Here is a 25,985-nt window from a genome sequence, read left to right as displayed (position 1 = left end):
GTCCACATCCTAGAAGCTGAAAACAACCCATATGAACATGGCAAGTGGCTAGCAAGATTCCAGTGACCTGCTCCAGTACCAAATTCCATATCTCTATCTGCAAGTAATGAAGAAAACTTCTCACAAAGAGCCTCCAACTGTCTCAGCTCCCCTTCCCCAACATCTTGATGGAGAAGATGCCACACAATATAGAAAAGCATTTGCTGACATGTTCTAAAGGCAGAGAACAAAAGTGGAGAAGCAAGTTCTCTCCATTACACCCAATGATGCAGAGTAGGATTTCTGAAAGAGGCACCCACTCTGTGTTCAGCCCAATTCATCATGACTGTTCCTTCATTTGTGCTTCAACCTTCTTATCCACTTCAAAATATTTGCTTTTGTTTGGTTGGTAAGAGCAAATATATAGTGTAAAAAGCATTTTAAATTAACCATAGCATATAAAATTAGAGTTAAATGTCTGCCATTGTTGCTGCTCTTACTTCAGTAAGTGATCCTCTACTATAAAATCCTATGTAACAAGCATCATCATATGGTTGTTCTGAGTTTTTTCATTCATGATTAACTAAATTGAACTTATCATTTCATATTAATTTTTTGCATGCATGCCTTCAAGTCACTGTTGACTCATAGAGACTACCTGGACTAGTTCCTGCAGTTTTCTTGGCAAGATTTCAGAAGTAGTTTGCCATTGCCTGGTTTCTAGGGCTGAGAGAGAATGACTGGCCCAAGACCACCCAGCTAACTTCATGCCTAAGGTGGGACTAGAACCCATGGTCTCCTGGTTTCTAGCCTGGTGTCTTAACCGCTACACCAAACTGGCTCTTATATTAAATTATATTAAATCATAGGCAATTTAAAAGAAGATTATGGCAAAATACTTCTACAAACTTTGAATTTTTCAAATGTTTAATGGAGGCACAGGTACTTGATGCTTTTCATCTATTTAAGGATTACAACTCACATTGGAACATAACTTCCATAATATTAACCCAGAATTTTCATCACAAATATTTGGAAGGAACAAGGTTGCCCATTATCTAACCTAAAGTAATAGCTAGGGCAACTTCCTTAATCAGGTGCCCTCCAGATGTATTTAACCAAAGACCATGTTGGCTGACCATATACTGAGGGCACAACACTGGAGGAGTGCATGATTTCGATTAGAAAAACCCAGATTCAAACTACAGACTCAACCAGGAGAACTGAATGAGATCAATCTGGATTATTTTTTCTCTCACCTTAGACTACTCAACAGGCTTGCTGAGTGCATAAAATTGAGAAGAAAAACTAGATACACATTCATGAGCATCTTGGGCAAAATCAGTGGTAATAATCACAATTAATGTACTGACCAGGACATGTTCTGTATGTAGTGGGTGATTGGGCTTAAAAAATACACAGTAACGATATATAGTAATATTTTAAAGATTTAGATAATCCTCATATACTAAGGATCGTTACCTTGTCATGGTGCTGGAGCTTGAGCACCTCAATGATGCCATGAGCTAAACCGTGAAGGGCCAGCCAAGACAGGAAGGTCATGACAGAGAGGTCAGACTAAATGCGATCCCTGGGGAAGGTAATGGCAACCCATCCCAGTGTTCTTGCCGTGAAAACTAAATGGATCAGTACAACCAGAGATATGTCAGTATACCATCGGAAGATGAGACCCCCAGGTCGGAAGATGGTCAAAATGCTACTGGGGAGGAACAGAGGATGAGTTCAACTAGCCCCAGACGTGATGACGCAGCTAGCTCAAAGCCGAAAGGATGGCTAGCGGCCAACGGTGCTGGTGGTGAACGGCGAATCCGATGTTCTAAGGATCAACACACCATTGGAGCCGGGAATGTAAGATCTATGAGCCAGGGCAAATTGGATGTGGTTATTGGTGAGATGTCAAGATTAAAGATAGACATTTTGGGCGTCAGTGAACTGAAATGGACTGGGATGGGCCACTTCACATCAAATGACCACCAGATCTACTACTGTGGACAAGAGGACCACAGAAGAAATGGAGTAGCCTTCATAATTAATAGTCAAGTGGCTAAAGCAGTGCTTGGATACAATCCAAAAAACAATAGAATGATCTCAATTTGAATTCAGGGGAAGCCATCTAACATCACAGTGATCCAAATATACGCCCCAACCACAGATGCTGAAGAAGCTGAAGTAGAGCAGTTCTATGAGGATCTGCAGCACCTACTGGACAACACGCCTAAAAGAGATGTTATTTTCATCACGGGAGGCTGGAATGCTAAGGTGGGCAGTCAAATGACACCTGGAATTACAGGTAAGCATGGCCTGGGAGAACAAAACGAAGCAGGACAGAGGCTGATAGAATTTTGCCAAGACAACTCACTCTCCATAACAAACACTCTCTTCCAACAACCTAAGAGACGGCTTTATACATGGACTTCACCAGATGGACAACACCGAAATCAGACTGACTACATCCTTTGCAGCCAAAGGTGGCCGACATCTATACAGTCGGTAAAAACAAGACCTGGAGCTGACTGTAGTTCAGATCACGAACTTCTTCTTGCACAATTTAGGATCAGACTAAAGAGATTAGGGAAGACCCACAGATCAGCTAGATATGAGCTCACTAATATTCCTAAGGAATATGCAGTGGGGGTAAAGAATAGATTTAAGGGACTGGACTTAGTAGACAGGGTCCCAGAAGAACTATGGACAGAAGTTTGCAACATTGTTCAGGAGGCGGCAACAAAATACATCCCAAAGAAAGAGAAAACCAAAGAAGGCAAAATGGCTGTCTGCTGAGACAATAGAAGTAGCCCAAGAAAAAAGGAAAGCAAAAGGCAACAGTGATAGGGGGAGATATGCCCAATTAAATGCAAAATTCCAGAGGTTAGCCAGAAGAGATAAGGAATTATTTTTAAACAAGCAATGCGTGGAAGTGGAAGAAGACAATAGAATAGGAAGGACAAGAGACCTCTTCCAGAAAATTAGGAACATCGGAGGTAAATTCCAGGCAAAAATGGGTATGATCAAAGACAAAGATGGCAAGGACCTAACAGAAGAAGAAGTGATCAAGAAAAGGTGGCAAGAATATACGGAAGACCTGTATAGGAAGGATAACAATATTGGGGATAGCTTTGACGGTGTGGTCAGTGAGCTAGAGCCAGACATCCTGAAGAGTGAGGTTGAATGGGCCTTAAGAAGCATTGCTAATAACAAGGCAACAGGAGACGACGGCATCCCAGCTGAACTGTTCAAAATCTTGCAAGATGATGCTGTCAAGCTATTGCATGCTATATGCCAGCAAATTTGGAAAACACAAGAATGGCCATCAGATTGGAAAAAATCAACTTACATCCCCATACCAAAAAAGGGAAACACTAAAGAATGTTCAAACTATCGAACGGTGGCACTCATTTCACTGGCCAGTAAGGCAATGCTCAAGATCCTGCAAAGTAGACTTCAGCAATTCATGGAGCGAGAATTGCCAGATGTAGTTCCTCTGCCAGGTTTAGAAAAGGCAGAGGAACTAGGGACCAAATTGCCAATATCTGCTGGATAATGGAAAAAGCCAGAGAGTTTCAGAAAAACATCTATTTCTGTTTTATTGACTATTCTAAAGCCTTTGACTGTGTGGACCATAACAAATTGTGGCAAGTTCTTAGCGGTATGGGGATACCAAGTCATCTTGTATGCCTCCTGAAGACTCTGTATAACGACCAAGTAGCAACAGTAAGAACAGACCACGGAACAACGGACTGGTTTAAGATTGGGAAAGGAGTACGGCAGGGCTGTATCCTCTCACCCTACCTATTCAACTTGTATGCAGAACACATTATGCGACGTGCTGGGCTTGAGGAATCCAAGGCTGGAGTTAAAATCTCTGGAAGAAACATTAACAATCTCAGATATGCAGATGATACCACTTTGATGGCTGAAAGCGAAGAGGAACTGAGGAGCCTTATGATCAAGGTGAAAGAAGAGAGTGCAAAAGCTGGCTTGCAGCTAAACCTCAAAAAAAACAAGATTATGGCAACCAGCTTGATTGATAAGTGGCAAATAGAGGGAGAAAATGTAGAAGCAGTGAAAAACTTTGTATTCCTAGGTGCAAAGATTACTGCGGATGCTGACTGCAGTCAGGAAATCAGAAGACGCTTAACCCTTGGGAGAAGAGCAATGACAAATCTCGATAAAATAGTTAAGAGCAGAGACATCACACTGACAACAAAGGTCTGCACAGTTAAAGCAATGGTGTTCCCCATAGTAACATACGGCTGCGAGAGCTGGACCATAAGGAAGGCTGAGAGAAGGAAGATCGATGCTTTTGAACTGTGGTGTTGGAGGAAAATTCTGAGAGTGCCTTGGACTGCAAGAAGATCAAGCCAGTCCATCCTCCAGGAAATAAAGCCAGACTGCTCACTTGAGGGAATGATATTAAAGGAAAAACTGAAATACTTTGGCCACATATTGAGAAGACAGGACACCCTGGAGAAGATGCTGATGCTAGGGAGAGTGGAGGGCAAAAGGAAGAGGGGCCGACCAAGGGCAAGGTGGATGGATGATATTCTAGAGGTGACGGACTCGTCCCTGGGGGAGCTGGGGGTGTGGACAACCGACAGGAAGCTCTGGCATGGGCTGGTCCATGAAATCACGAAGAGTCGGAAGCGACTAAACGAATAAACAACAACATATACTAAGGATGGGAAATGTGTAACTACTCAGTCAATCTTATTCAAAGATCTTTTTAGGCCACTAAAACCAAAGAAATGTCTGAACCTGTGCAAACTCCTGAATTTAAAACTGTAAGTTAATTCACACAAGCTTTTCCTCCATATATAGTACCACAACCCAGAAAGAGAGACCTTCAAGAACATACGCAACCCAGAAATTCAGAAACATACAGTATGATTCCTCAGTTCCCAAGATATATCGTATTTGCCTTTAACATGAAAATGTTGTCTTAGATTCACTGAGAATACAATAAGGAAAGCAGGTAAGATTTTTTCTCATTTTCCTTTTTTTTTAGTGGGGTAGAGATGGTAGCTTTACATTCACAGGTCTCTTCCTTTTAGGTAAATAACAGTATTTTATCCCACAAAAGGCTGAACTGTTTTAGGAAGAAAAAATCTGACCCTGAGGAATGGAGTGGGAAGAATAAGAAGTGTTAGACAGATAGCAGAAAGAGAGCCAACTCACCCTTCCATTGATGGTGTCAGGAGACCTGGTCACAGGAGGCCTTTGTTCTGTGTTTTCTTCCATCTGCCATCCTATGGCTGTAATGTTCCCAACATGGTCATTTTCAGCAGATCTGCAATGTACAAATTACTGTTGTGATAAATCAGTAAGGGTCCAAGAGACACAATAGTGGCCCTTTCATTAAGAAAGATTGTGCAAAATGGCAAAACTGGTCCCACTGTGGGCCTCAAAATTCTATTGTTTGTAAAAATGGCATTTCTTAAATGGGTAATATGATCTCTCCAATCTATTAAAACAGGTCTGATCCCAAATTTCAGATTCATAATTTTGCCACTGGTAAAGCATGTTAAAAAAGTGTTGATGGCTGACCCATTTTACTCTTCAGTCCAATATTTGACGAGTCACACCATACCTTTGGGAAATAAAATAGTATTTCTGAAAAAAATCAAGAAAGATAGAGTGAAATTCTCAGCAGTGGTTTGAAAGTGATTAAGGCTTTCCTGCTCCTTTAAAGTCTGTGACAACACCACCCAAGAAATATATGCAACGATCATAATAAAAGTAATAGCAACATCTCTAATAATAGCAATAATAATATAGCTATGTTGTGTTTGCTCATCCAGATGATATGACACTTGTTTTCAGAGGAACTGGGTGCTTGAGATGAACTCTGATTCTATCTACAATGTTCATTCTCTTAGTTACAGACTTTCATTGGAGAGTGACATTCACATTGTTACACAAATTGGTATCATGGCGTGGGGGATTTCAACAACCTGTTCTTTTTTAGGATGCTTTGAGTAGAACCCTTCTGGCTCTGAGGAGCTGCAATAGGAAATTCCCCCAAAGAACATTTCTCTTTGGTGATTTTGAGGGAAAACTGAAAGGGAAGAAACTGAGGAAATAACTGAATATAAAGCATCAACTAGAGAGGGCTAGAGAAGAGAACTGCAGCAAAATAACCTCATTCAGATTTTATCCAATTGCTGGTTTATGGACAGAAAATTGACAGGCTAAGGCCTACAGCAGTAATCCCAGTTAATGACACACAAAGCAGATCGATCTAAGATGAGAAACCTTGAGCCCTTACAGATGATGAAGTTGTGTTGCCTAAAATGGGATATATTGTCTAGTATAGGATTTTGGACACCTTTGTCTTCTTTAAAAAAGTCATATGTGCACACACAAAATGGTTCCTGTGAGTGATATAGGCTTTTGCAGAATCATATTATTGAAAGGGGCCATTAAAACCTTAAAGTCCAACTCTTTATCATGGTGAATGACAAAGCAGTGAGATAGTGTCCCTATTTCATTGTACATGTCATTCAGTGAAGGAACACGGAATGAACTGTGTGGGTACAGGAGAAGAATTTTAACTGGAGAGTGAATGGAGCCACACTCTGGCAAAGGAGCCTTTGCTCTAAGAATACCTGGCAGGCATTGAACTTCCAGCTCCTTCCAGCTAGAAAGAACAGCGGAAGAAGAATCGCTCCAAGGTTCCTTGGTGAGATGTGGCAAGTAAGTGGCAGCCTTGGACAATGCATGGGCGATTCCAGGCCCACTCTATCAAATTTCAATTATAAACTTTGTTTACTACCCACACAAGGGTAGGTTACAATAAACATCTCTAAATCTTTTACCATTTAGCATGTGTGTGCATGCACGCACACGCACACACACAGAAAGCCTCAAAGCCTTCGGGATTATTTCCAAAATTCTCTGGCTAGATTGTAATTTACAGTTTTTCTGAAAATGGTATTAATATATTATTGCATTTTTATTTGTTCTAATTATCAAACCTAATTACCTGTACTTATTTTTTGTTTGAGATGAACACCTAAAAGAAAAGAAAGGCAATGGTTCTCTTTGAAATAATATTTTCTATCAATTAACCTTAATTATTTGCTAATGTGACTTAAAAGAAAGCCACTTCGAATATAATGGAAATAAAATGGGATTGCTAACACAGAAATGGTAAATTCCTTTCAACAAATAAAATTGAAAGATTAAAAAATCCAGCAGGTATAAGTCCAGTCTTTTCCCCTTTCTTTATTAAACATTTTAAATATATATATAAACCATGAAAGATAAAAGACATACAAAAAATAAAAAATAAACGAGTAAAATACGATCAGTAAGATATGAGTAAGCAAGCATGAGATCTAAAATATCACTGAGATAACAGGTTTTCAATTTTTCATTAGTTACTTATGATGTTACAAAATGTGTTAAACCACTTTTTAAAGGAAAAACTAAAAATCACTATTAAGCTTTAAAGGAAAAATAACTGGTTAACACAGTATAAAAGTATACTAAGTAGGGCTATAGGCTATAATAAATAAAATCAATCCTAGGAATCTAATAAAACTGAAATATATACTCCAAGCACAGAGGTACAAATCTGTGTTTTCAGTTGTAGTCCAAAAATGGTTTCTAAATAGAACTGAATTCTACATCAGATTGACTTTTCACGCATGATGTTATTTTGGACTTTGAAGCATACCCACATAAATTGATTAACCCTCTGCCAAGGAAGGAGCCTTTCCAATAAGAAGCATGCAATATTCTTGCCACAGTTAACATAGATACATAGTTAGTTTGGTATACTTGGAAGGACTATTAGTTTAATTTAATGACAATATTGAAGGTTGCAAAGGAATTCAAGGTTTAAGACTAGATTTAAGGTTCTTTCATGCTGGCACAAGCATCACAAAACCACAACATGAAAAGCTCAATCTGATAACAAAAATGTACTAAAATATAAAACATTCTTAACTTACAACACTATCCAAGATGCAATGTTTGAGAAGAATAAATGTGTTTCATCTGGTCCTAAACTGCCCTATGAAACATTCAGGCCTGACTATAATGAACCTTCCCAGGGATGCCCACCTAGATCTGGCAGGAGGGCTCATAACTTCCATAATCCTGAGAGTGATGATGGCCAGAGCAGGAGTTCCTATTAGGACTACCCTTGCTGTTAAGGTCAAAGGGGGATGATGAAGCAAAGGGTAAGCTGTAAGAGGGAGCATGGCAGGTGGGCTCTGAAGGCATGAGGATGGTCAACCCACCTAGAGAAGGGATTGCAAAATTAAACCCAGAAGGCAGCTATGGCAAAAAAAAATTATACTGTTGTTGAAAAAATGTATGGAAATGGCTGAACCTTAGGATGAATCTGGATGCCAGAGGATGTGGTCAGGCTGAAGCACAAGACAAGAAAGTCTGATCACTGAGGGGGACATCACTAAAGGAGAATTCCTCATTTGCAAGGAAATACACAGTTGAAATATGAAATATTAGAAGCACGAACCAAGAAAAGCTTGAAATTTTCAATATGGAAATAAAACATTCTAAAGGGGAGGTTTTAGGAATAAATAGACCAAAATGGACCTCCTTAAAACAGATTACATGAGAAAATCTCTAGTGCTTAAGACCATTCCAAAGGAACAGAGTGTCATCATACTCAAAAAGGAAATGGCAATGTGTCAGCTGTAAACCAACAAACAACAGGATCCTATCTATCAGAATGAGGGTATATATAATGAATATGTATATACTGCAGCCATATTGGTGGAAGAAATAACTGTACGGCAAGCTGAAGAGGTAATAAATGTAACATATAGGGAAAAAAACATATGATTAATAATGGGTGATTCGAATCCAAAAGTTAGAAAAATGGAGAAGCCTGGAATTACAGGAAGATTTGGTAAACACAATGATACAGAAAACAGGTTAATAGATTTTTGTGAAGAGAATACCTTGTTCTTTGCCAATGCTTTAAACAACGTAACACAGAATATATACATGGACATCACACTAGAACTGAGGCAGCTACATACAGTGAAACCTCCATTTAACAGAGTCCTATTTAGCAGACTTCAGATGCAGTAGACCAAATTTCCATCCAAACATCCCCCCCCCCCCAAATAATGCACAAGTTCAATGCATCCAAAGAAGACTGGGTGGGGCAGTTAAATTCACCTCAATTTAATGACACCTGCAGTGAATGAATAGCTTTATTGATTAGTCAAGTGACCACATCAGCTGCAGTGATTTAACATAATTTGTGCAAAGCTATCATTATGCAAATGACTAAATGACATCATTCGCACCAATTTATATCATTTTTTGCAATGATATGATACCACAAATTACTAAGTTGAGAAGAAGGACATTTTTGTGATGCTATTATGCAAATGACATAAATTGGTGCAAAAACATATTTTTGCTTTTAGCAGACATTCAGGAATAACAGACACTCCCTGCAAATGGTCCGTTAACATGAGGCTTCACTGTAGAAGGAAACAGAAAATGGAGAAGTGCAATCCAGTCAGCCAGAACTTTTCTAGGCACAGACTGTGGTACGAAATGTGAGTAGTGTGCCAGCAGGTTTTGACTTAAAGAACATATAGTCAAAGTACAAGATCCACATACAGAACAGATTCAATTAACTTGTAAATGGCAACCTGAGGAGCTATGGGAACAGTTGAGGCACTGAAAATTAAAGATTCACAAAAACTGAAGGAGGAAAAGCTTCAAACCATTTCTTGAATTTGCTATCAAGAAAGCCTGGAAAAGACACAGCATGACAGCCTGAAACAAGATGGATGCACAGTGATTAAACACAGGCTTTCAAGTTAAGCAAGAAAGGACAAGGAAAGACTATAAACAAATGGAGGTTTATTACATGAAAAATGTGAGATCTTTTTAAGATGATGAGAGAACCCAGAAATTAGGTTAGTAAAAATATGCAACGGTAATAATGGATAAAAATCCAACATAGGCAAATAAGGCTAAAGCCAGACGGAGAAATATGAAAAGCCTCTGCAAATGGGATTACTGAATGACTCAAATAGTTGTAGAGACTTTGTTTGAGCAGACCTTGGGAGGTGATCTGGATATGGATGGTTTGATTGCTGGGATTTTTGATACTTTTTGCTTTTTTGGTTTTTTTATAGTGAAGTTGCCTGAAAAGGGGATTTCTTTATCAGTACAATTAGACAAGAGTCATTAAGTACAGCCTGACCCCTGACAAGCACTTGGGAAACTGCTTGACCCATTCTCTGTGACAGTCAGTGGCTCTTCCACAGACATTCCAATATTAAGATCTCCTTAATCCTATCCATCCACTTCCCCTTCTACTTCCCTCAGCCTTGAGATCCCAGAGGAAAGGCAGGATGTAACGCTGACTGGCAGTAGCAGATTGCTGATTTGGCCTATTTTACAACATTTATTTGTTGCTTGGTTTGCATTTTTACCCTGCTGCAATCCAACAGGATTCTCAGCAGTTTTATAGGTGTCCCCAAACCACTAAAATGCCCATGGCCCTATTTAAAAATAATAAAAGTCTGAAGAACAGCGAGAAAGCCAAAAGTCAAGCCCACAACATCCTTCAGAAAAGCTTCCTTTCCAGCTGTTTCCAGAAGACAACTCAAGCCAAAGCTAACTTCTGGTGGGAGGAGATGGACAGTGACAAATTAAACAAACAAACAAACAAACAAATAAATAACCTAAGCACTAGTAAGAGGCTGTTACAAGGGGCTGGCACTGCTACAGAGAAACAAGACACTTAAAGAGGCTCCCTTTGGTTTTGATCAGGGTTTTAAAAAATGAACTAAACCAAAACAGCATGCAGTTAAAAAGCCTGGCTTTCTTGCAATCAGCATACAGATCCTTTTCATATGAAACAAGACTAAATACAAACCTTAGTGTTAAGTGCAGCCTATGACTTTTCTCCTTAAGTAGATCCTGTACAGTGAATATCACAGAACCCAATAAATACATCTGGAGAAAAAAACACATACACACATATTTCAGTGATAAATTATTACCATTTTTTATTTCAGTTCTGAAAGGCCATTTCTTTGGCTTCAATGTTTCATGTAAAACCAAGTCAGTCATTTGAGCGAGAAATCCCTTTCTTTCTCTCAGTTCTCCCTCAATTCAGATATCATGCCAAATCACAGAACCTGGTAATCATAATTTAGAATCTAAATGATTATTTGAGGGTCCAAGCATATAACATACAGCAAACAATACTTAACAGACTTTCATTTTCCATTTTTACAGTTCATGCATGTCTCCATATTTCAGCTACTTCTGTAGCTATAGCTATTTGATTATGTTTTGCTAACCAATGACAAGTCATATCAAATCACATCTAAGATGGCTTGTTTTTGACCCCCTCTGTATTAAGAATACACACATGCAATCTAAATGACTCTGTGCATTTATATCTAGTACATTTTTCTTTTCTTTATTGGGATAATTTATGAAAACGAGAAAAGGAACCACTAAATGTCCATTATAATTATTTTTCAGAAACCATTTTCAAAGATTCCCGTCCTTCCTGTCACCAGAAGGAAAACTTTGGCTCCACCTTAAAAAAAAACCCTATATGTTGTATTTAAGTATACACCATACAACCTTCCTTTTTTACTCAACAATGATGATAGGCAGGGGGATTTAAGATTCATTAGGAAGGCAAGGTTGGAGATTTCCTTTCCCACCTGCAACCCCAAAGAAAATGTTATCCCAGCATTAGAAGTAAGAACGAGCTTCCCCAGCTATGCAGCTGGGATGATTTTCACGGGGCAGTTCAAATGTATTATTCCTGATCAGATCTCCCCGTATGTATTTTTGAACAAAGGAATGTAATATGTTTAATATACTCTTCAAAAACAGGTTTAGACTATTGTATTTATAATACTAGCTAACTATAATAATGCCAGCCTTTAAAGAACATAGATAGAACCTCCAGGATCTTTTGTTTTTGTTCAGATTCGTAGCAACAAGACATTTGTAAACTTACAGTTCCCTGAGATCTATCTTTTACATCATATATAGAAAGTTTTATTTGTGTCATCTGATTAATAAGAGAGTCTTGAAAAAAGGCAATGCTGCTTAGAAAGATGGGATTGTTTGTGCCCTGTAATGGGAAACAAAAACAAAAAAATTAGTGGAGGTAAATTGCTACCAATTGAATTTAGTCAGGTTGCTGATGCAGCAAACACAATGCAACCCACCTCAATAATTTCTGTTTGTGCGTGCTTTGTCCAGAACGCCTGAGGAGGTGTAGTTACACTCACTGCTACAAAACAGTTTGGCTTCCTATCTAGTGATGGTGTTAGCAGTTCACTGCAAGCTGTGGAAAATCAACAGTATTGTTTGTACACACAGAGGCACTTAATCTCACAAATACAATACAAGGAATGAAAATGAAATAATACAGATTTTTCACTTGTTGAACACAAAACAGTATTTGAATCCATCATCATTGCTGCTATTCTTACTATCAGCAAATATGTTACACTACACAACACTAGGCTTCAGTCTGAAATTAAGAACAAGTGAAAAGAAGAGAGAGAAGAATAAAAGATACTGAGTCTGGAAAAAAATAATGTGAAAAAGTGCTATTATAATTAAAATCTAGTTACAAATCGGAGTTGGGTAATTTTCAAGAATGAATTAGAAAAAGAATTAATGCCAGATGTATGTTCAGGTGCAGCATTTCACATGAAAGGGGTAGAAAGCAAAAGTGATCAAAAGTGGTGATGTTGCAGAAAGAGATTATTGGCATAATGAGCTGCTCAGTTTGTGTTAATTTTGATAGGTTTCTGACATATACTGTACTCTGTTCTTGCTATGTTATTTAATGTTTTAATTCAACAGGCTTTTTTTCCCAGAAAGTTGATATATTTGTGATATATTAAACAACAAAATTAACCCAAAATTATAAATTGCAAAGTGCTGAGGAAGGCAGTTCTAAGTGTCATAGAACCTTGTAAAACACGGTCTGCTACACATAACCATTAAATCTCTACATAAAATGATCCTCATATCAGCAGCAAATGTCATGAGTAACGATGGCGAGCAGGAAGGGGCTCCCATCCAGGGTGGAAAACGCATGCGTAGTACTGAGGAATTAAGCAGCCATTCAAAGAGACACAGATCAGGCCCGCCTTAGCTTTTGGGGTTTATATGTCTGGGTTTTTCCCACGCTTCTTCAGTTTGTTAGGATTCTGTTTATGTAGCAGTAATAAACACTAGAGAACTACTCCTCGTCTCAGTGTGTGTCTCACTGTTAAGACATCAATCCCAACAAACTCAATAAGCGTGGGAAAAACCCAGACATATAAACCCCAAAGGCTAAGGCGGGCCTGATCTGTGTCTCTTTGAATGGCTGCTTAATTCCTCAGTACTACGCATGCGTTTTCCACCCTGGATGGGAGCCCCTTCCTGCTCGCCATCATTACTCATGACAGCAAAGTAGTATTTTAAAATGAATGAGGAAAAGCATACCAGAAAATTACTTACCTAAACTAAATTCTAAGATTGGCTCATCTGGATCTTGGATGTTTCCTGCAAAGCATAAACGTTAGCGAATTGTATACTGCTCTTGGGCAACCCAACTTCTTATTTGCCCTTCTGCTTTTTCAGAAAGACTCAACAGAAGTAAAATAAAATAAATTGATTGTGATTTATGATTTATGGAAGTAGCTTCTCGATTCACTTTCAGCTTTATCTTCAATATTATCTCCTCATATATGTTCAAGCCACTTTTAAAATGGAGAGGAAAAAAAAACACCAAACAGTTTTCAAAGGAAGAAAAGTGATTTAAAAATAAGTAATTCTTAGGATGGAAACAATTATTTTTAAAATCTGCAATTTGTGTTGTGAAGTATTAATTAAAACTTCTTTAGCCAACACTAAATGAAGAACTTTGAGATAAGGTATACTAGTCTACAATTTATATAGTTATAATTAGATAATCTCTTTTTTTATGCTTAATTTTTCTTTACAATTTGCTTATGGAGACCCCAAACCCTCTCTCTTCTGAGCTGCTCTGACATCATGCCTGTTGATCATACCTTGGAAAAAAAGGATAGTGTGTTTCAGATAAATGTCTACATCACATTCCGCCAAATCCTGAGCTACGCTGATTCAGACAAGTTTATTCGATGTCTGAATAAAGGCCAAATGTATTTTTTTATTTATTAACAAATGCCAAATTCTTCCAAAACATGAATGAATCCAGAACTCTTCTGAAATTACTTCGGAGAAGGACATAGCCATTATGCCTGCAAAAATTCCAGTTTCTCCCCAACCTCCCTGTACAGTACAAGGAAAATGTTAACATGGATAGGTAGGTGTATAATTTATAATTGAGCAACAGTTCTTACTCAGAATGAGTGATTTTACCACCAGCTTCTCCAAGTATAGTGTTTTAGGGGGATGGAAAGTTCTACAGTTTACTTAATTTTCTGGTTCTCTTCCTCAATGTAAGCAGATTGAAAAAGGATTGATAGAGACTATGGAGTCTGAAAGGGTGTAATACTGAATGGCTGTCTAGAAAAAACGGTCTTCAGGTCTTACTATCTTTGTCACTGTATCTTCTTCCAATCCCATCAACCATCCTTATTAAATTGTACTTGCTGTAGATTTCGGGAGCAGAACCCGAAAAGCCATAAATTCATCGTAACTCTCTAATCTCTGCTCTTAACATTCTGAAATTTTGCAGGTTACTTGTCTAGAAATATGTGCCATTTTCATACAAATTGTCAAAAAAAAAATCAAACAATGGTAGGAAGGAGGCACATATTACTTTCCTATAACCTTCCAATTCTTTTTTTCCCCCCTATCATCAGCCATTGGAAAAAAGACCCGTAAGACTTGCACTTCAAAACATTAAAACAAGATAAAAAGAAATTATTCATTTAACTCATTTGGGGGGAGGGGATGTGTTTTTATTTGTTCTGCAATAACAAGATGGAGAAATAAGATCAACAAATAGGTAGGGTAGGGAACAGATAATCACCTGTCAAAGATAAACCTAGCATGTCAGAGGCCACATCAATAGTTGAGGCCCGCTGCATAACACGGGACTTTGAGCTATGTCGGGGGCTGGGATCTTTTGCTGACATGTTGTCATGGGGAAGCCACCTCTTTATACTGCTTGAAGCATCAAAACAGAGCAGAGCTTGCAGCCCTTATGATGTCAGCATGCTAAGAAGAAAAGAAAACACCAATTGAAATTGGATTTCACACAATGATCATTTTAATATTCATTTTACCAGTCAGTGAATTAAATAATTAATGACAGCATTAAAACTTCGTTGGTGATGTTCACAGTACACCATTAGCTTTAGCAGACATTAACTTTTAAGTCAATAGAGAAAGCAAATGTGACAAGTAAAACATTGATTTCAAGGGAGCTATATCACAAACATACCTTAGTTATATATTGAGCCAAAGGACCGCCGTGGCAGGAATCCTAAATAATTTAAAATTGATCTGTTTCTGCAACCATGGGTAAGACTAACCATGGTCTGTTTGTATTTAGGTGGCATGACAAACTGAGACTAATCTAAAATGAAAGTGGTCACAGGAGGGGAAAGGGGAAACACACAAGACAAGGTTCATCAAAGCTCCTAATCATAAGCTGCATTTTTTTTTTGATGTCAGACCTAAGCTGATTCAAAAATGTAATGTCACCCATGACTTTGCTTTTAATCTGTGAGCCTGTGAGAGCTGGAAGAATAACACCCCCAGTAAGTCTTCAAAACAAAATTTTAAAGCAAACAAACAAAACCCTCCATCAAAATTAAGTTCCAAATATTAAGGCCTATCAAGATGTTTAGTCATCCGGTTTGATTATGGTTCATAAAGAACATTTTCCAGAGCTTCAAAAGATGCTGCTCCTTATAGTATATGTGACTTTGTACACCATCCCCCTTCATACTTACGGAAGGGCTATCATCCTCTTCGATGAGAGCATGGTACTGCATTTGTTAAAGGCCAATTTATTTTCCCATCTGAAAAAAAAAGGCCATATTCAGTTATTTGATAAAGCAAGTATAGCTGATATTGATTTTAAAATCCACACTTCTGTTCAACCTTCTTTACCACCTTTAAGTATTACAGATGTTTCGGTTTCAGAGGGATGCCATAGCCTTGTGTTCAGAATTTACCAACTTTACCCCAAATGTATTGTAGGAAAGAAAGCAAGTAACTAACGAACTAGGCAAGCTATGAACTGAAGTTTATGGAAATCGTATCCTAACAGTTCAGAATTAGTTAAGAGAAAAATAACATATTAATTTTACAAAAACAATCTGCATAATTTTGATTATATGCTTTTTAGATTTTTGTCAGCTGTAGCCAAAAACGTAAAAGCTCTAACATTCAGAAAGATTCCAGTTTTACCAATTTTATGGATCTTCAACATAAATAAGAATGGTGAAGGAATATGCTGATATAAGTTAAGTTCTTTATACAGGCATGCATTTCCACATTATCACAATTATGGGACAACCTGCGTTTAGGAAACCCAATTCTGTTATGGAAAACTGGTTAGCAGGAGGCTTCCCAGCCCATTTCAAAGTCTGGCTATTATCTATAAAACCTTATATGATGTTATACTGGGATATATTAAGGACTGCCATGCTAAACATGATCCTGTTCATCCTCTCCAGGAAGTGAAAGGGGATCGAAAGGCTGAAAGGCAGACCTCCTCTGTAATGGCCCCCTCATTATGGAACACACCGCCTCTGGAGGACATCTGGACCTAACCCTCTTGGCATTTTATAAGGCACTAAAAACATTTTTGCTTCAGCAGGCTTTGCTCCTTGGGGAGGGATTGTGGGCATCATTTTAATTTATGTGGTTGATTATAAGCAAAAATAAGCAAATCCATCTTGACTCCTGCTGGCGTCATGGACTCATCCATGCAGTTTTCTTGGAAGTAACGAGAATAACTTGCTACTGTCTTCTTGTTTCAACTTTTCAGTGTAGACTACAGTCCTGGGACTTCCTAATGGTCTCCCTTCTATCTCTGCTTACCTGGGTCAACCCCTATTTATCCCCTCAAGATTAGCCAAGAGGCAAAAAGAGTAGACGTACAGCAATTGATAGGAAGTATTCATTATGGGCACAAATAGTGCTTTAAACAGTGATATCTCTGCGCCCCAGCAGGGTCTTCCTTCCCTGCCAATTTATGCTATCCACCCATCCTCAAGTCGGAGGAAAACTATACAGTTATGACATTTGCTATCCCTATTTCTGATCCCAAATCTGCCTTCATTGTCTCTATTTCCAGTCACTCAATCTTCTAACATCCTTCCTTTTGTAGTGACAAAGTGTAACAGTTTTTTACATGCCTTGGGCTGCTCTTGGAATGCATAAAGAAACTAGTGCCAGAACACACTTGCACTATTGTTGTTTATTCGTTTAGTCGCTTCCGACTCTTCGTGACTTCATGGACCAGCCCACGCCAGAGCTTCCTGTCGGTCGTCAACACCCCCAGCTCCCCCAGGGACGAGTCCGTCACCTCTAGAATATCATCCATCCACCTTGCCCTTGGTCGGCCCCTCTTCCTTTTGCCCTCCACTCTCCCTAGCATCAGCATCTTCTCCAGGGTATCCTGTCTCCTCATTATGTGGCCAAAGTATTTCAGTTTGGCCTTTAATATCATTCCCTCAAGTGAGCAGTCTGGCTTTATTTCCTGGAGGATGGACTGGTTTGATCTTCTTGCAGTCCAAGGCACTCTCAGAATTTCCTCCAACACCACAGTTCCAAAGCATCGATCTTCCTTCGCTCAGCCTTCCTTATGGTCCAGCTCTCGCAGTCATATGTTACTAAGGGAACACCATTGCTTTAACTATGCGGACCTTTGTTGTCAGTGTGATGTCTCTGCTCTTAACTATTTTATCGAGATTGGTCATTGCTCTTCTCCCAAGGATTAAGCGTCTTCTGATTTCCTGACTGCAGTCAGCATCTGCAGTAATCTTTGCACCTAGGAATACAAAGTCTTTCACTGCTTCTACGTTTTCTCCCTCTATTTGCCAGTTATCAATCAAGCTGGTTGCCATAATCTTGGTTTTTTTGAGGTTTAGCTGCAAACCAGCTTTTGCACTTTCTTCTTTCACCTTCATCATAAGGCTCCTCAGTTCCTCTTCACTTTCAGCCATCAACACTTGCACTATGGTTATATGCAAATGAAATAAATCATGCCCTGGGTTGGTTTAATACTTTCTGAAAAGCTTGTATCATTTGGGAATTAATGGGGCAGAAATTAGTGTCTAGAGCTGTTCATCCACTGTGCCGTGGCACATTTGTATGCCACAAAAGGTCCGCAGGTATGTATGTATGTATGTATGTATGTATGTATGTATGTATTTTTCAAATTTTGCCACTGCCCATGTCCCCCCAGAAGAGGGACTCTGGGCAGTTAGGCCACATTAGTGAGCCAAAGTAAATGACAGGAACTGCTGTACCCCTGTGCAGCCAGAACCCCGCCTCTGTGACATCACCAGGGGCAGACTGCATCCATTTCGCCTCCTGAGTCTCAGCAATCTGTGACATCATGGGACTTCTGGTTTTACAACCCGAAAGCCCACCTATGAGATCTATGTCGTGAGATGGAAAAAGTCACTGGTCTAGACCTTCATTTCAGTGTCACATTAATGTATGGTTAGGAAATCAGACATGCCAACAAGCAAGAAGATGCAAAACAGAATAATGTTTCATTTATTAACTTACTGGTTTCAAGAGGTTGTACTGGTCAATAATTACTGGGCAGGGTCCACTTAAAGTGCTATTATTCTCATTGAGAAGACCAACTGGGCTGGATCCATGGCACGGGCTGGAAAAATTTAGTGTCCAGATTCCCTACCCCTCCACTCCTGCTGCAATGAAATTACTACAGTCTCATAAGAATTCATGCAATTTTAACTTATGCAAGATCTCACAAGAGTTTGAAATTTGTTGTTGCTCTTTTAATAAAAGCTGGTGTATTGCAGTAATCAAGCTATTGGACTAGCATCAGGAAGACCCAAGTTCTAGTTTAACCTAAGCCATGAAAGCTCATTAGGTAACTTTGGGCAGGTATCCTCACCCAACCCAACCTACCTCACAGCATTGTTATACAGAAAAATAGGATGAAACACTGTGTATAGTACCTTAACCTCCTGTATGAAAGGCAGGATATACATCTAACAAACAAACAAGTAATTCCAACATATGTTGGCATGGGGGGGTGGGGGAATACATATTCTCCCATCTACAATATTTGGAACCACAAGCATTCTTGAAAGCTTTAGCCCAACATCTAGATCAGCCTTTCTCAACCTTCTGATCCTGGAGGAACCCTTTAAACATTTTTGAGGCCTCGGGGAACCCCTGCACATTCAGGCTCAAATATAGGCTAGAAGTTACAAAATTATTATATTCATTTCATGTGTAGGCCTGTATATATTCATTAAGTGTTCTTAAGCTGAAAATAAACAATGAGATTTACTTCTTTAATGTGAAGTTGCCCTAGTGACCTCTCGCAGAACCCTAGGGTGCCACGGAACCCTGATTGAGAAACCCTGATCTAGATGTTGAGAGGGTAACCAGTTTCAAAGCTTCTGGGGGGTAGCCCATCTAGTTAATTTCTTTCTGTCCAAACTAGTGATTTGGAGTGAAATGGGTTCATGCTAATATTGAATATTTTGGCTGAGTAAGGAAAAAAAAGGGCAAAGTAAGAGTGATGAGAAGCTGATAAGCTATCTGCAGCCTCTTCTGAGTGAAGTGCTTTAAAATGAACCACTTATATTTTACACTTCTTTCTTTTTTGCCCCACATAGCACTTCTCTTCTGGCATCCTACTGCAGACTGGCTTATTGCTGGGAACTGCTGCTTTCTAAATATTAGTAATATAATGTATGCCGCCCAAAGAAAATATTTTGCTTGACAACTAGATATCCAAAGGCTGACCGTATTCTTGCCAGATGGATATAGGGTTTTAAACGAATAAAGTGTGTGTGTATGTGTGTGTGTTTGTATGCATGTATACGTACATGTATGTGTTTTATATGTATACACACACACACACACACGCACAATCTTTCCTGAAGGAGGTTCATTCTTGTTCATAACATTCAAATGACATACTTCTTTTGAACATTTTAATAGGAAAACTGAAGTACTTTCAGAAGTTATTACCATTAAACCAGCCCTCAAAAAACCTGAGGGGAAATCAGAGAATCCTGCCAAACAGAAAGGCTTTATAGTAAATGGGGGTGGGGGGGATAGCATAACTATAGCCAGAAGCAAGATATTGACCTGAAGTTTACTTTAATCCTGATTTAGTTTATATGTATGCACTGTATGTGTATGTGTATCGTTGTATGTATGTATATGTATATGAGTGTGTATAGTTGTATGTATGTGTGTGTGCGAGTGTCTATCAGTAACCTACTCAGTTTCAGAGGTTAACGCTCTCTCTTGGAATCCATATTTATAGAACAGATTCTTAAACTCAGTTAATTTCAGCTATACATAGAATGCTTAGGGAAATTAGTATTGCCTGACTGATTATGCTTTTCTTATTCATCCTTTCTAGCCTTCAGTGGACACCATCTGGGCTATGGCATTTCAAATAAGCTATCAGGATATTTTTAGATTTTGGGAAAGATCCTAGTGAAACGATACTGTGATCTGAAATCCTTTAATAGAAATAGAAAGAGTCTGGCTTTGTTCATACAAGGATAATTCTGAGGATCCTGGTTTATCATTCACTTTTTACGTGCACACAGACCTTTTGATCCCATTTTGTTTTACTTGCTGTGAGAATGGCTAGTCAAAAGCATAACACGTCTTCTGTCCTAACACTTACAGTATTCTTTTCTTAGTTTAAGAAGCCTGACTTGTAAAGACAGAGCAAGCCAGAAATCCAGCTTCAGATGACAGATTAAACATTGCCTGGGTCAGTTCCATCCAAAGGGATTAGTAAAGGCTCTTCCACATGATTGTACACAGTTTCTGAATATTACAGAAGAATTTGTCTTATCATTCTTTGCAGCTACTATGTTCTTTCTCTATGACACATGATCCTATAGATTGCTTCCAAACTGGAAGATACAACAAGCAACAAGCAAAATTCCTATTTCAAACATCAGCCACAGACATCTTCTGAACAATGGAAAGGAAGGAGGGATGATTCCCCAACACCAATAGAAGAGAATATCTGTAGCTCAGGGTTGAACTGTGGAGTCCTTGGTGCTCTCTGAGCCTTGTTGTTTTCTTGCAGATGTTTCATTGCCCAACTAGGCAACATCTTCAGTGCGAGAAGGGAATGGGGTTTGTTCTCTGTTTATATACAGTGGCTTGCCCTGCTTGTGTTGGTGGGGGTGTTATTCTCCCCTTGTTAGTTCCTTAATTAGGCTGTTGTTTGCTGCTTGATTGATTGACTGAGTTAATAGTTCCTTGATTAGAGTATTGTGTACTGCTTGATTGGTCTGGTGTTAATCTTTGCATATCTGGGTGTTGATTGCTGGCAAGGAGGTGTTCTGATCTTTCAGCTTTTTTATTCTCTCTTTTGAATGGTATGTAAATGTTGTTTACCTCTATGTGCCTGTTGATAGACAAGTCAGCTATCAACAGGCACATAGAGGTAAACAACATTTACCAATACAAGCAGGGAAGCCACTGTATATAAACAGAGAACAAACCTCACTCCCTTCTCACACTGAAGATGTTGCCTAGTCGGGCAATGAAACGTCTGCAAGAAAACAAGGCTCAGAGAACACCAAGGACTCCACATGATTCCCCGATGCTAGAAAAATGTTTTTACTAGAACCCAAAGTATTTCAAAAAATTATTCTTTTATTAAAAGACACAAATGCACAATACACGGTATCTTGCTTTATATACTCTCATACTATAGGACACTATCAGTCCTTAATTTTCTTTCTTGAATTTCTTATGATGTTTGAAGAGGAATATAAGATAGATAATACATAATTGTTTTGCACATGTCCTGCATACTTACTGGAGGATTTTTCTGTATTAATTTGTTTTTAGAACCCTCTTGACAAAGGAAAATTCTTTCAAAATATTTTTAACTGGCACTTCAGAACCCCTCCTTTTTTTTCTAATTTTAGGGCCAATCCCTCCTCTTTTTCCTGTGACACCTTCTGAGCAATGCCAATGACTTTTGAAGTGAGCAACATGCTCTTTATTTCCCAAGCCTACGCTATTTTGGGAACTTTTTAAATATTTGTCTTTTCTTTTTCCCTGATTCCCATCATATACCATATATAGGAGTGCTACTGGAGCTTTGCTTAAAACATTGGAAAGCCCTTGTCAAACAGCAATTAATTTTTCTTTTCTGTACTATTTTCTTCCTTATTTAAAATCTCACTCAGGCAGCCTGCTCCTACCCTATTGTACACATCCATTTTTAGAGGACGGAAGGCAAGGCTTTTGTTAACATACACATCATCTCACTAGCAAAATTCTCATAGCCATGAACTACTCAAATTAGCAAGTTTTTTTTCCCTCTCTCTCTCTCTCACACACACACTGAAAAACTTCAGTGTGTCCCACCCCAAAACTAAACAGTACACTCATATGGGGTGGCATAAACATATTTCTATCCCCACCCCCACTGTATGATCTGTCAGTTCGTGGAGAGACTCTTTGTGCTTAAAGCACCAGGCCAGAAACCAGGAGACTGTGAGTTCCAGTCCTGCCTTAGGCATGAAAGCCGGCTGGGTGACCTTGGGCCAGGCACTCTCTCTCAGCCCAGCTCACCTCACAGGGTGGTTGTTGGGGAAAAAAGAGGAGGAGGAAGGAGTACTAGGTATGTTTGCCACCTTGAGTTATTTATAAAAATAATAAAGGTGGGATTTTAAAAAATCTAAACAAACAAACACAAAACCATGCTGGTCTCCCTGGATAGACAATGCCCTTATATAGCCTTTTAATGCAAGGGTGGTTAATATAAATCCCTTACAGTAAAAAGAAACCTTTTCCTCAGAAACATGACTCTCTTCTTTGGAATTATTTCATTTCCTGGTTATTTTTCTAGCAAACTAAGACGCTAGCCTGGCACACTAGTATTTACCCTTATAATTGGCCTCAAGAGAAATGTTTAGAAAGTAGCATGCATAGCAGGAGCAGAGGTTTCCTTCAGCAAAGGCAGAAAAACACTGCCCTGTTTTATTTGACTCCTTTTGATCAGCTTTCCCCAACTTGTTAAAGCAGCGAAGCAACAATTCCCATCAGTCCCACCAGCATCACTGTGAGATGCCTTGGTGGCAAGGATTTAGGATAATTTCATTCTAAATTTCTAAACTTCTAATCCGACATATCCAAAGACCCACAGGTTGCAGAAGGCTGATTCTAATCTTTTGAAATTTCTTACCCCACAAGGACCATGATGATAGTTATTTCGAATGCCTTTAATTATTCTGTAACATTATGCAGCAGACACTGAGGGTTGGAGGTTAAATCAAGTTACTCATAGTCTTTTCTTCAAGTTAATATAAAACAGACAACAGTTTATAAAATGGAACATAAATTTATTCAACTTCTATATGGTAACATTGTTTCTCCAGTTACAGCAAAAGTTGAGTCTCCTTTAAGTCACACCTGCCTCCTTTGGACTTCATGGACACATCCATGAATTTCTCTTGGCAGTACTGCAAAAGTGGTTTGCCACTGCCTCCCAGGATACTTTTTTTGACTTTCCAGTTTAGCCCATAGCCCTGGTCTTCTGGGGTCATCTCCCATCCAAGGACCAAGGACCAAGCCTGCTGAGCAACTAAATCCAGACAAGATAAATCAGCTTAATTAAGCTGGCCTTGGAATTAGATCTGAACCGAAGAGGAGGCAAGACTGGACAAGATGGTACTTAGGCTAGGTTTAAGTTAGCGTTTGAAAAACTGAATCATAATGTGGAAATTAAAGAAAGTTATATAATTTTAACAGACTGATATAACTTTTTTTTCTCTGAATGCTATTTTCCAAATAAAGAATTAGAATTAAAATATAATTTAGGTGTGGGGTTTTTCTTCTTTTTAGTTTAGTCTGGTGTTTTGTTCTGCTTTTTTTTCCCCTGGGGGGTATCATTTTCCCTTTCTTCTTTTCTCCTAGGTGGTTAAGCATATGATTGTTTTCCTCTTTTTTTCTCACCATATAGATCTTTTTATATAATAGGTTAGGCTTCTTTTTTTTCAGTCCTTTATACAATAGTAGTATAGTTGTATAGTTATATCATAATACAAAAACCAAAGAAAGTATTCAAACTCTTTACAAAGAAAGCATTCAAAATAAATTACAATCACAACAACATACAATAATCTTTTCTTGTTTCATCCTGGTGCTAAAGCCCTTCTCATAGAAAAGGGAAAATAAATCAGATCCTGGGTCTGTCTGATTTAAAATGTTCCACCCATCTCTTCTGTCCCCCAATGGCTACTGCTAGAAACTTATCCTATGTATTTTTCCGCAACCAGCATGAAAACATGAATGGATATGATTTTTCCTGGTTAACCTGATACTAGGTCAGAGTTCTCTGGTTCAGATATAATGGAAAAGTCTAGGACAGTGTTTCTCAACCTTGGCAACTTTTAAGATGTCTGGACTTCAATTCCCAGAAGTTCCCAGCCAGCAAATTCCCCAGCCAGCCATGCTGGCTGGGGAATTCTGGGAGTTTAAGTCTAGACATCTTAAAGTTGCTAAGGTTGAGAAACACTAGTCTAGGATAAGCCAGGATCTTCACATTAAAGCCAGCAATATAATTGGGGAATGGAGAGGGGAGAGGATAAGAAGCCTGCCTTCATTATCTCAACAGAACCAGAGGATTTATTTTACTTGCTTATATAATAATTTAATTTCCTGAAACTTTCAGACACCATCAGTTTTTAACATCTGCTTTATTTTGACCATAAGAGGAACAAAACCGACAGGAAAGGCTGTAGAAAGCTAACAGACTAGATACTTTAAAATAGGAAGCAATGGATATTCAGACTTTTCACTGAAGTAAACTCTTTCTACAGCAACATTTTCTAACTAGGAACTCTGCTGATCGACCATACAATAGTAGAAAGACGGTGGAGGATGTTTCATATCTTCAGTTTACATGTAACCTTAATGAAGTATGTTGGGTTTCACCTTGACTCCTTGTATGTACTTGGAATGATCACTAAAATGCATACTATCCTATGCTGGCAAACTGCCCATAATTACTGCAAGGTCCTTCTGAAAAATTGATTGAATGTAATGGATTTTCTCATTTAAAAACCTTTGATAATCTTCCAAGGACCTTCCAACAGTGCCACAACAAAGTTTTGACAGCATGATCTTTCATTTTTTTCAAGGCTTTTAGCACTTCTATATACCATGTTGCAATAGCTTTTACTGAAACTAAGTGCCATATTCTGTAGTTCAAAAAACCTACAGAAATAAAACCAAATTCTGTAATAAAGAAATTTTCAAAGGAAGAAAACACAAATCCATACAATCTACAGGGCCTTATTTCTGCTGGCTATGGAAGGGCAAAGTAATTTTTGTGGACGTTTGCAATGCTGGATTGGAATCCTACTCTCTGATCACTGAAAAACCAGCTCAACATGCTTGGCAGAAAGTGCCTTTTCCCCCTCTGACTTAGCTATGATAATAAATTAAAAGGTTACCTTTCTGGTTTTTCAAGGAAAAGCTGAAAATCACAGAGCAACTAGAGCCAATTTAGCACTTGCTCAGTGTAATTGAAGAATGAGAAAGTATATGATGCCTTGGTCATGTTGCTTTAATTCATTTTCCACAGATGCCACATCAATCTGTCTGCCAACTCTGATGCTTTTATATGAAATCTGAAATACAAGGAAAGAGATTGTCTGGTCATTGTTAAAGGACCATGAAAATACTTGCATTTCTTCTGCAGAATGGTCTGATCCAGAAAGGTCTAAAGCAATACCTCACTGATATCCCTGTGAGTCGATAAAAATTTGTTCAAATTAATAAATTTTAATGGAAAGGGGAAA

At 38.6% G+C, this 25,985-nt stretch overlaps 1 protein-coding gene across 6 annotated transcripts in view; it reads right to left on the bottom strand.

Annotated features, from left to right (window-relative positions):
* The window catches only part of INPP4A (inositol polyphosphate-4-phosphatase type I A), a 122,889-nt gene that overhangs the window by 53,530 nt on the left and 43,374 nt on the right, over window positions 1-25,985 (bottom strand). For all 6 annotated transcript variants that reach the window (XM_063304990.1, XM_063304991.1, XM_063304996.1 and 3 more), the window contains exons 2-9: window positions 25,638-25,814; window positions 15,921-15,989; window positions 14,993-15,180; window positions 13,492-13,536; window positions 12,201-12,319; window positions 11,987-12,103; window positions 10,880-10,959; window positions 5,176-5,287 (exon numbers count right to left, since the gene is read on the bottom strand). In XM_063304990.1, the coding sequence (XP_063161060.1) occupies window positions 5,176-5,287; window positions 10,880-10,959; window positions 11,987-12,103; window positions 12,201-12,319; window positions 13,492-13,536; window positions 14,993-15,098 (579 nt within the window). In that variant the 5' untranslated portion in view covers window positions 15,099-15,180; window positions 15,921-15,989; window positions 25,638-25,814. The remainder of the gene's footprint in view (window positions 1-5,175; window positions 5,288-10,879; window positions 10,960-11,986; window positions 12,104-12,200; window positions 12,320-13,491; window positions 13,537-14,992; window positions 15,181-15,920; window positions 15,990-25,637; window positions 25,815-25,985) is intronic.

This window comes from Candoia aspera, chromosome 5 (assembly GCF_035149785.1).
Source record: "Candoia aspera isolate rCanAsp1 chromosome 5, rCanAsp1.hap2, whole genome shotgun sequence".
NCBI lineage: Eukaryota > Metazoa > Chordata > Lepidosauria > Squamata > Boidae > Candoia > Candoia aspera.
The sequence above is the reverse complement of the archived record's forward strand: the minus strand, read 5'-3'. Positions and strand labels throughout refer to the sequence as shown.